This window comes from Sander lucioperca, chromosome 21, assembly GCF_008315115.2.
Source record: "Sander lucioperca isolate FBNREF2018 chromosome 21, SLUC_FBN_1.2, whole genome shotgun sequence".
In the NCBI taxonomy this organism is placed as follows: domain Eukaryota; kingdom Metazoa; phylum Chordata; class Actinopteri; order Perciformes; family Percidae; genus Sander; species Sander lucioperca.
In genome coordinates this window covers 2,615,118-2,627,617 of record NC_050193.1, presented here as the reverse complement: position 1 = coordinate 2,627,617, position 12,500 = coordinate 2,615,118, and the positions used below count along the sequence as shown (strand labels likewise).

General features: G+C 43.7%; 2 protein-coding genes across 3 annotated transcripts in view; both read left to right on the top strand.

Moving 5' to 3' along the window:
- Positions 1 to 12,500, top strand: part of LOC116062299 (cephalotoxin-like protein) — a 1,100,540-nt gene that overhangs the window by 100,276 nt on the left and 987,764 nt on the right. The window lies entirely within an intron of this gene.
- Positions 11,283 to 12,500, top strand: part of stx1b (syntaxin 1B) — a 45,188-nt gene continuing 43,970 nt past the window's right edge. Inside the window, exons 1-2 of one of the 2 annotated variants that reach the window (XM_031300055.2) lie at positions 11,542 to 11,553; positions 11,605 to 11,807. In XM_031300055.2, the coding sequence (XP_031155915.1) occupies positions 11,778 to 11,807 (30 nt within the window). In that variant the 5' untranslated portion in view covers positions 11,542 to 11,553; positions 11,605 to 11,777. Of the gene's footprint in view, positions 11,808 to 12,500 lie in introns of both variants that reach the window. The other variant, XM_031300054.2, reaches the window with a different exon arrangement.

Genomic DNA, 12,500 nt, shown 5'->3' with positions numbered 1-12,500 from the left:
ACAACAGTTTGTTTCCATCCAGAGGAGTAGAGGGGAAACTACTCTGAGCTGTGTTTTCAAGGTGTAGTGCAGGGAAATATGATCCGCCGTGAGCACGGTGTATTTTATTTTGAAAAGTAACTGGATGTTTTATTTTGTTTCTGTGCTCGACTTCCTGTCCCGCACAATCTGAATTGTGCTGAATTGCTGCGGAGCTCTCCGTCGTCCGTCAAAAATAGAAGCTCTGGTATCTGCTCCGGAGAGCTGGGACTGACGGAACTGGGACGGAGTAGGGACGCAGACGTTCTGCAGTCAGTGGAAATACACACACTGACTTTAATGGAAACCTAATGTCTCCGTCGACGTTCCGCAGACGTTCCGCATCCAGTGGAAATTGCCGGTCAGAAATGACAACAGGCAACTATGTAATAACTATTTCAGCATTATAAATCAATCAGACACACACAACACACACACACACACACACACACACACACGCATACAATACCCCCCAACCCCCCCCCCCCCGCCCCGACACACAACACACAAACACACACAACACACACAACACACACAACACACACACACACACATACACACGTGCATATAATCCCCCCCCCGCCCCGACACAAAAACACACACAACACACACACACATATTCTTTATTCTAAAAAGTATACCTTTGGTTTCCATATGTTTGTAGTTTTGTTTTCTTGTTTCATGCTACTGTAGACAACGCTGTGCTACTCTTACAAACCTGATGTTTTGCCCAATAAATATAAATATATATAATAATATATAAATATTTTCTGTTTTACTGTAACATTGCATCGTTGTTTTCACTTTTCAACCCCTCTCAGGAGAATACTTTCTCTCTAGAACATTGTAAATGTAGATATAGGCCTATGAAAGATATAGAGCTTTAGATTTAGAACAACAGTGTGTACATGGTATATCCAAAAATGTACTATTATGAAAAAAGTGTTCATTTTGAGATGTGTTTATGGCATTTTGCATTTTATGTGTGCAGTTTTGGGAATTGCAGGAACACACACACACACACACACACACACACACACACACACACACTCACAAAAGGAGGCAGTTTTGAAAACATGTGTAAGCAGTTGGAAAAAACTGTCAGGGTGCCCTCTTCTGGCTGACACATAACACATGAGAGAAGAAGAAGATGTTCCTCTCAGGCACATGTAAAGACAGCCGGGCCATCAGCTCGGGTCCTTTTCTCCAAAACAGGAAGTGCTACAGAGGTAAGAACATTTACAGAACTCTACTTCTGAAACTTTTCTTAAAATGTTATTTTGTGGCGAGAAAACCAAAGATTTAGGGGGGTTTAAAAGTAGAACCAAGTGGAGCATCAGAGTCCAACCTGTTTATACTTTTAGTTAACAATCTGTTCACAAACACAACAGGAAGTCTTTCAAAATAAGAGCGCACTTTAAAACAGAAAACTTTTATTTTAAAGATTTTCTTAAAAACACAAAAACATCAACAACAACAAAAAGATTACAACAACAAAAGCTGGATTTTCATGCATGTGGTAAAAGAACAAAGTACAAAGTATGTCAAAGTACAAAGTATGTCAAAATAAGAGCTTGTTTTATTTCTTGTCTTTTTTCTAACACAAAAATATCCCAAAAAAATGACAAAGACATAGACTGTGAATTTACATTCATATATTGGGGATAAAAAAACATGAAAAATAAAACTCCTCAGATATCCCGCTGGCCCAGAAAGACTTTACATGGCGAAAGAAAGGTCTATATTTCAGAAGACTTACCAGTCCAAAAACTTAAGTCAGAGGTGTCAAACTCAGTTTCCCAGAGGGCCACACTGGAAAATTAGAATCACATCAAGGGGCAGACATGTAGATTATTGACGTGTGTTTATTTAAGAGAAAAAGTCAAATATTTTGACTGTATTATTGCATGTCTCATATACTGTAGTCTTCTCACTTACATTGTGGGCCTCATAAAGCCCCAAAAAAGTTCGGCAAAAAAGTTCCTCAGCCAACAACAAATATGTTGAGAAAAGCGCCAAAAAAGTTGGAAAAAGTGACAAAAACATCAGAAAGTGAAAAAAAAAAACATCAGAGAAAGCACCAAAAACTTCCGAAAAAGTGGTTAAATCTTGAGTAAAGCATCCAAAATGTTAGAACAAAGTGCCTAAAGCAGTGAAAAAAAAAAAAAAAAAAACACCGTAAAAGGCCTAAAAAATGTCGAAAAAAGCACCAAAAATGTAATAAAATAAAATAAAAGCACCAAAAACTTCGGAAAAAGCAACAAAAACTAGGTGGGCCTAAATTTACTGTGAACCTAAATTGAAATGAGGGCCGGATCAAAACCTGCGAGGGGCCGGATTTGGCCCTCGGGCCTTAGTGGTCCTTGTTCAAACCATCATGTTTTAAAATCCTGTTCCCTCTTTTTTGGGGCTTTTATGAAGCTAAGTGAGAAAGCTGTATGAGACATACAATAATACAGTCCAAATATTAGACTTTTTCTCTTAAATAAAAGATGTCTCTTGATGTGATTCTCATTCCTGGCAGACAACTCACGTAATGGAGTTGTAACCATAGACTAGCTACAGCTAGAACAGCTGCATGTAAACGATGGAGATACTAAGAGCTCATTTTGGTTTCATTGACATTGTTCATACTGCTCAGAGAAAAATATTAAAAACATAAACCTCCGTTCCTTCTCTCCTACAGTGTAAACATTGCCTTACACTATTAATCTCGTACAATATACAGAATAATGATAGCACTGGTACTTTACTAACATTAGCTTGCATTCGTTTCTGACCCTGATAGCTGATGTTAGCAATGAAATGGTACCAAAATAACATCAAACTATTATTACACTGGAAGGAACACTCACGGACAAAGTCCTACTTCTTGGAATAATACGGCCACCTAGGAGTTATAACACGCTCGGAATGGGGGGGGGGGGGGCAGTAGCAGAGATAGCGTGGGTGCTTGGGTGCTTGGGTGCTTGGGTGCTTGGGTGCTTGGGTGCGTGGATGCTTGGGTGCGGTCGCCCCAGGGCCCCGTGCCAATCACCATCACTTGACGAAAACGGGGCCTCGCCAAGTGACATATTACATATTGTTAGCTGAAAGAAGCTACTGCACATGAGCTAGTGTTTTGATAAACCAGCTATATATATAGCTATATATAAATATATATATATATATATATATACAGAGGCCAATGGGCAGCGCAATGAGAGCCGCCATGTCAAGTCCCCCCTAGCTTGTTGTACTTAGTTACTGTTTCTAAGGCCAGCCCGAGCTTCTCCTACTTAGCAACAGTAACTAAGGGTGGCGTGAGGCACAAATGTATAATGTAAACATTAGCTATATAGGCTACTTTCCTGATAGCACTTAAGAGAATAGTTACGAAAAAGGAGAGAAAATATAAATCTGGCGCATTAAAAAGATAAGAAGGAGATAGTAGGAGAAGTGTGGTAGCATCGTGTGCTCCTCTCACATTGTACTTCTCATCATCATCATCATCATCATCATCATCATCACCATCATCATCATCATCACCACCATCATCATCATCATCATCATCACCATCACCATCATCATCACCATCATCATCATCATCATCATCATCATCACCATCATCATCATCACCATCATCATCATCATCATCATCACCATCATCATCATCATCATCACCATCACCATCATCATCGTCATCATCATCACCATCATCATCACCATCACCATCATCATCATCATCATCATCATCATCATCATCATCATCACCATCATCATCATCATCATCACCATCATCATCATCACCATCATCACCATCACCATCATCATCATCATCATCATCATCATCATCATCATCACCATCATCATCATCATCATCACCATCATCATCATCATCATCATCATCATCACCATCATCATCATCATCATCATCATCATCATCATCACCATCATCATCATCATCATCATCATCACCATCATCATCATCATCATCATCACCATCACCATCATCATCACCATCATCATCATCATCATCATCATCATCATCATCACCATCACCATCATCATCATCATCACCATCATCATCATCATCATCATCATCATCACCATCATCATCATCACCATCATCATCATCATCACCACCATCATCATCATCATCACCATCATCATCATCACCATCATCACCACCACCATCATCATCATCATCACCATCATCATCATCATCATCATCATCATCATCATCATCATTATCATCATCATCATCATCATTATCATCATCATCATCATCATCATCATCATCATCACCATCATCATCATCATCATCATCATCATCATCATCATCATCCATGACTCAACAAAATGATAATAATACCGTTAACGTTGTAACTCAGTCATCAATAGTTGACGTTACTGCTAGTGCTAGCCCTACTAGCCTGACAGCGGCTAACGATGAGGCTAACAGCAGTCAAGCCCAGAACAGCTCACCGGAGGGGGGCGACTGTCCCCGGCAGTTTGAAGTGGAGGATACCTGGTCGGTTGCGGATGCCTCTGGTTCCAGCAGCAGCGCCACCATGGGTCCTTCAGAGGTGCACCGCCTAGCCAATGTTCTGTCTGAAGAGGAATATCCCACTGACCTGTACCTTTTTCCTCACCGGCCTCTCACTACTGAATTGATCCGTGCGGTGCTTGGACATGGTCCTTGCCAGCCTGGTTTGAGGGAAGGCTACAAAGAGTTCCCACATGACCACGATAAGAGACGCTTCAGTCCGGCTTGGTGTATGCGCCAGATGGGAGGCTCAGGTAACCCAGTGGAGCGTCAGTGGTTGGTGTACTCACCCAGGGCAAACCCACTGTTTCTGTTGCTGGCTTTTCGGTAAAAAGGCCAATGACAGTGCTGGGAAAGCCTGGGCTGACCCATGTATGGGGTTTTCTTCATTTAAAAAAGGGACAGAGCGGATTGAGATGCATGAAAGTTCCGGCGCTCACCGGGAGGCAGAGAAGGTATATGTAATGACAAAGTTCGGTTTGAGTCAGGACAGCACTGTCATTGAGGAGCTTCTGAAAGCAGAGAGAGAGCAGGTGGAGAAGAACAGAAGGATCCTACACAGGTTGGTGGACACCACGCTCTTTTTAGCCAGACAGGGGCGACTCCATCCTCGAGCAGCACATGAATAACCCCGTCAGCAGAGTGACATACCTCAGTCACCAGTCCCAAAACCAGGTCATTGCAGCTCTTTCCAAAGAGACACTGAGCACAATAATCAACGAGATAAATCAGCAAAGATTTTCTCAGTTATTGTAGATTCCACCATAGATATAACCAGAATGGATCAGGTTTCTCTCGCTCAGATATGTCACCAAAACAGGCAGCAGCATTGAGCGCTTTATTAAATTTGAGGAGTTACCTGATGGCAGTGTGGCGTCCTTTTATGATCTTCTGCATAATTCGCTGACGAAGGACCTTGGTCTTAATGTAAATGATCTGAGGGGACAAGCATATGACGGTGCCAGAACAATGTCAGGGCAGTTAACGGGGCTGCAAGCCAGGGTCAAGCTAAATTGTTCAGACAAAGCGAAAATTTATTTTTACATTCTGGATGTTTTTGTGGGGCAGTTTGAAAGTTGATTTTCAGACTTCAAAAAAATGGCCAAACTGTTCGCAGTACTCTGCCCAAAATGGTTTGAGCACCCTGATGCTGAGGAGAAAATGCTTGAGCTGGCCCGTTTCTACTCAGAAGACATGCCCGAGCCAGAAGACGCAGTGGAGGAGTTTCGCTCTTTTCGTGCATTGTATTCAGAGTTAAACATGGATCTTACCACCGACGCCGTCCTGCCATTCCTCATTGCCAACGACATGGATACAGCCTACCCACACCTGACCATTCTCCACAGGATTTAGAAAACCCTTCCCATCAGCAGCCCCAGCCGTCTGCGGCTCATTAAGACATACTTGCGTTCATGCATGGATGAGGCCAGGCTGTCAAATCTCACCTGGCTGAGTGTGGAGCGGGACAGACATATCGACAAGGACAACGTGGTTGGCAGATTTGCCACCATGAAGGAGAGGAGGATGAAGATTTAATAAGGGACCATGACATGTATATAGTTTTGTTAGATGTATTTGTTCTGGAGGATCGTTAAGCAGACAACAAAATGGTGAGAAAAAAAAATCGTCTAAGAATTTATATTTTAGTTATGAATAAGTCACTCAGAATGTTATAAATCAGTTTTACTCAAAGTTTTCATTCCAGTTTTCATGTAGTACATGTAGCCTCCCTATGGAGTTGTAAACAAACTTTGTGTTCAATATAAACAGTATAATAGTGCCATGTCAGTTATATAGCGTGGCACTGATTGAGAGCTCTTGGCCTGTTCAGCACCATCTCTGTCCATCAGCTGTCTCTGTCCATCAGCTGTCTCTGTCCATCAGCTGTCGCTGTCCATCAGTTGTCGCTGTCCATCAGTTGTCTCTGTCCATCAGCTGTCGCTGTCCATCAGCTGTCACTGTCCGTGGTGCTGAAACATTTTGACATGACCGGCAAACTGCTGTCTTTGTTTCTTTGTTCGTCAATACAAACTTGTCAAAACATTTGTCTTTTCTTTGTGATATATTTGACATATAGGCTTACTTGGCTCAACAAGTGACATCATAACATATGCATTCATCACATATTTTACTGTTTTTATTTAACGGTTTTAATTTTAAAATGACTTGGTAGCAGAGGGGCCCATGATGAAGCTCCCCCCCCCCACTGTACTGAGAGTCTAGCTCCCCCCCCACTGTACTGAGAGTCTAGCTCCCCCCCCCACTGTACTGAGAGTCTAGCTCCGCCCCCCCACTGTACTGAGAGTCTAGCTCCCCCCCCCCAACGTACTGAGAGTCTAGCTCCGCCCCCACTGTACTGAGAGTCTAGCTCCCCCCCCACTGTACTGAGAGTCTAGCTCCCCCCCCACTGTACTGAGAGTCTAGCTCCCCCCCCCCAACGTACTGAGAGTCTAGCTCCGCCCCCACTGTACTGAGAGTCTAGCTCCCCCCCCACTGTACTGAGAGTCTAGCTCCCCCCCCCCAACGTACTGAGAGTCTAGCTCCGCCCCCACTGTACTGAGAGTCTAGCTCCGCCCCCACTGTACTGAGAGTCTAGCTCCGGGCTAGAAAGTAATATTCAGTTGGTTGTCATATACAATTTCACCGCTAGATGGGAGAAATTCTTACACAATGTAGCTTTAACACGTAAAAATCAAAACATAGGGAGCTAAAGGTCTTCTTTTTCTTCCTCTCTGGAGTGTGTATCTTGGGTCGGAGGTAATTCCAGTTTAGTCTGTATCTTAATCCTCGACGTTCCATTTCCGGGATTGTTCAAGTGCCGCCGGATGTGCGTCCCCTTCCTCTGTCTCTGTGTTGTTCTAACCTCCGGTGGATTTGTGAGGACTATGGTTAACTGCTCCTCAGATCTCTGCAGGGTAAATCCAGACAGCTAGCTAGACTATCTGTCCAATCTGAGTTTTCTGTTGCACGACTAAAACTACTTTTGAATGTACACATGTTCCACCAAAACAAGTTCCTTCCTGAGACTATTCATATATATATATATATGCACACACCCACACACACACACACACACACACACACACACACACACATACACACAGTCACACACACACATATACACACAGTCACACACACACACACACAGTCACACACACACAGTCACACACACACACACACACACACATACACACAAATACACACAGTCACACACACACACACACACACACACAGTCACAGACACACACACACACACGCACAGACACACACACACACACGCGCGCACACATCACACACACACAGTCACACACACAGACACACATGCACACACAGACACGCACACGCACACACGCACACACACACATACACAGAGACACACAGACACACACACACACACACACACACATACATACACACACACACACACACACACACACACATGCACACACACACACACACACAGACACACACACCTACACAGACTCTCTGTGCTAAGCTAGGCTAGATGGAGCCGGTTACCTCCAGGATCTGTGCTAAGCTAGGCTAGCAGTGGGTGCGTCAGAGTTACGACACGCACGGAGATGAGAAGGGTATGCATGGACTTATCTACCTCTGGGGGATACGGGGAATAAGACAAAGTCCCAATAAGTCGGCGTGTTCCTTTAAAACATATTTGTGTCCCTGCGTTGTGGCCTTTGGTCCCCACAGACAGTGTGTGAGTAAGATGAAGATGATGGAGGGTTTCCAGCAGTGTTTCCCCGGGCTGGCAGCCAGCTCGGAGTTCATCTTCACCATTAAAACTTCATTTTAAAATCTCAAGGCCGAGTTTAACAGCAGCTGGCCTCGTACATCAAACACACACACACACACACACACACACACACACACACACACACACACACACACACACACTGTGTGTATAAATGTCTTGGCTCTAGTTCAGGTAAAAGATTTAACAAGAGGCTGATTTTCTGATTCACAGACAGACACACAAACACACACGCACACACACACACACACACATGCACACACACACACACACATATTGCGTTTCACTATCTTTGTGGGGACCCGTCATTGACATAATGTATTCCCTAGCCCCTTACCCTAACCTTAACCATCACAACTAAATGCCTAACCTTAACCCTTACCCTCACCCTAACCATAACCTAATTCTAACTCTTTTTGGACCCCACGAATATAGTTAAACAAGAACACACACACACACACACACACACACACACACACACAAACACACTGCATCGTATCTCCACAGGAAGTTGGGATCATGTTTTCAGAATAATAGAAGTTTTGTGGACAAATCCTGCAAAGGAATCTGATTCTACTTCAATAACAATTACATTAGTGCAGCAGATAGAGCTGCAGCAGATGTTGACTAAGAATTAGAATAAAATGAATAAAGCTCCATAAAGCTTATAAATGTGGTGTTGCTCCATTATTTCTGAGAGCAGAAGTGTCGGCGAGTTTTCGGAGAATCTGTCCAATAAACCAGCGCCCGTCTCCACAGCGTGACGTGTGTTTTGGTGCGTTGGACAAAGTGCGGTGTGAATGCAAACCGAGCCAAATGAAAAATGCAACAATGCTGCAACTTGACCCCCGAAAACACAGCGAGTCTGCAGAGCTCTAGGTGTGAAAGCGCCCTAACTTTCATAATGCCATATGACTGCATTAAAATGAATGTGTTGCCTCGATTTTTATACCTATTTCAAAGTCTTCCAGTTCTCCTTCCAAAGTCTTTCTTCCGAGCAACAGATAAGTTACTTTCAAGTTTATAGGATAAACTTTATAGGATAAACTTGAAAGTTGAGGATATACTACAGACCCCTCTGACCTTAAGAGGCCAAATCTCTAACATAGACAATTTCATTATGTCATTCTACAGTATATCCATGGATCTGATCAAAGCAAAATGGGAAGAAGAGTTAGGGACAAATATATCAGATGCTGCATGGGACAGGGCTCTAAGCTGGGTGAATGGGACCTCTTCTTGTGCACGTTTGAATTTGATTCAGTTTAAAGTTCTTCACCGTATGCACACTATAGTAATGCTGCGTTCCAGACACAATTTTTAGCCCGTAAGTTACGACTTCAATTCACGACTCACGACTTCGTAGCGTTCCAGGCAAAGTCACGGCAAACCCTTCTAGCTAGCATTAGCTAGCGGCTACCTAATGTTGACGTTAGCTAGCGCTAGCTGATACCATTGACTGTAAATATTAATATTAACTAACTCTATGGCTGATACTAGCGATTTCTATCGCTATTTTGGGCTTCATTTAATATATATATATATATATATATATATATATATATATATATATATATATATATATATATATATATATTATATATAATTTAACATAACCTGCATAACATAATTTAACATAACCTGCAGTAGTACACAATCGTATGTGTATTGTTTTGATTACAATGTGCAGAATTACTTTACGTTGCCTATTTATGTCTATTTCTATTTCTCACCATTAATCACCGGCGTCTGTACAGCATCAACAGGGGTTGCCATTGTTGTTTATGTGTGTGTGACGTCAAAAACTGTAACTGGGAGTACAACGATCTGGTACCAGTTCACGAGTAGTAAGTTACGCGTTTGACTGCCGTCCCAGGGCACTTTCACAGGCAGAAGGTTGTGTAAAAACGGGTTACGGGTTGCCTGGAACGCAGCATAAGGTTAAGCTGGCCAAAATATACTACACTAGCCTGGTCCTACCAGACTCTGGTACATTAGCCTGGTCCTACCAGACTCTGGTACACTAGCCTGGTCCTACCAGACTCTGGTACACTAGCCTGTAAAAATACTTACGGAATGGAAATCATCTACACCACCAAAAGCCTCCACGTGGCTTTCTGATATTCTGATGTTTCTAAAAATAGAAAAAAAATCAAGTACTTTCTCAGAGGATCAACCAGAAAATTCAACAAAAGTGAGGACCCTTTACTGGCTTACTTTGAAGGACTGTAAAGCACAATGATTACACTATTTGCTATCATGGCACAATGGTTTGTTGTGGTTAGGATGGGGTTAATAGAAATACATCTTGTTATAACTGACATTGTAATGTTGCACTGTACATTGTACCTTCTCTAAAACAATAAAAATACTATATATATATATATATATATATATATATATATAAATAAATAAGTGACAGCTGACTTCAGGCTGTGATGTGTTGAGATTATTTTACAGCTAGGTTTTTAAATGTGTGTTTATGTGTTTTTAAAAACAAAAGTATTTTATTTTTTTTAAATAGCTTAAATGATTATTTCAGATATTGGTGAATGACATTCATTTATAATTTACATAAACATATATCCATGTCAGATTTTTACCCCCATCCCCCTTCCCCTCCCCATGACCATATAGGGACAGGATGAACAGATTGTCCCCCCCACCCCCTCATTCACCTGAACCAAACACACCTCCCTGCTGCTGCTGCGGACGGACACACACACACACACACACACACACACACACACACACACACACACACACACACACACACACACACAAACACACACACACACACACACAGAAATGGAGGGAGTTGACGCATGCGCACAGGCGCTCCTTTCCCCTCCGCATCGCCCGCCCTCTCCTCCCTCCCTCCTCTCTCTTTTTCTGCAGCATCAGTACCCCCCCCCCCCCCCCTCTCACTTTCCGTCCTCACCCCCCCTCCCCCTCCCTCCCTCCCTCCCTCTCTCTCTCTCTCGGTCGGTGTTTCCTGCCGGGCTGCTGCTGCTTTGCGCGCTGCTGCGGGGCCACACTGCACCGCACCGAGCCGGAGGAAAGAGGAGTTAAAGCCGCGGAACCGCACCGACAGCACCGGGGGGCCAGAGCGGCGGAGAGGCACGATCCAAGCAGAAGAAGAAAGGAGAGGGTTTGACTTTGAACGCGCCGGAGAAATACATTTATATATATATAAAATATATATATATATTTATATATCCCTCCGAGAAGAAGAAGCGTCACACACCGCGCTGTTCCTCCCTCCATCTCTCCGTCTGCTCGGGGGAAGTGAAGAAGAAGAAGGTGAAAAACGAAGAAGAGGACACAGGAAAAAAAAATCTCTTTGGGGGGTTTAATATCTCCGGAGCACGGACGCGGTGTTGGAAACCTCCCCCCCTTTCCCCCCCCCGGACGGACCAGGGCCGAATCTGATTCTCTCCGTGTTCTAGCAGCAGCGACACCATGAAGGACCGTACGGCGGAACTGCGAAGCGTAAGCGAAACCATTTCCCTCTTTTATGTCCCAGAAATGTAGGCCTCCATGTTTCCCTGCTCCCCCCCCCCCCTTGCAGCTCCTTGGGCCTTTTTTGGGCTGCCCTCTCCAGGTCGATAAAACCCTGACTAAACCCTGGCTAGAACCTGGCTAAAACCTTGGCTAAAAACCTAGCTTAGAAACCCCGCATTTGTGCGGCTTTTTTCAGTGGGAGTCCGTGCGGAGGAGGCTGAGCGCCAGGTAGTGCTGCGGCTCTGAGCCTCTCATGCTGTGCATACTGAGCGATGTGTCAGAATCAGGAAAATTATGTTTTTTATTGCCACAACAAGTTACACTTGTGTGTGGAATTTGCCTCGGTGAAAGGTGTATATATAGGCTACATGAACAAACAAACAAACATATTTAACATTAATATGAGATAAACAATAAATAGGCCCTACAGAAAACCAAATATGTAGCCCGAACGCGTGTGTGTGAGAGCCGCTGCGGAGCTTTGAGGATGGAGCTGGAGATGGAGCTGGAGATGGAGCTGGAGATGGAGCCTGCATGAAATGGAGGCTCCATCTCGCACATTTCGGTTGATGTTGTCTGTGTTTCTGTCAGTGTGAGTGGATGTTTGGTTGGTTGGGAGGGTGCACGCCGGCTGGAGGTCACAGATGCACCCCCCCCCCCCCCCGGGTTTATTTCCACCGT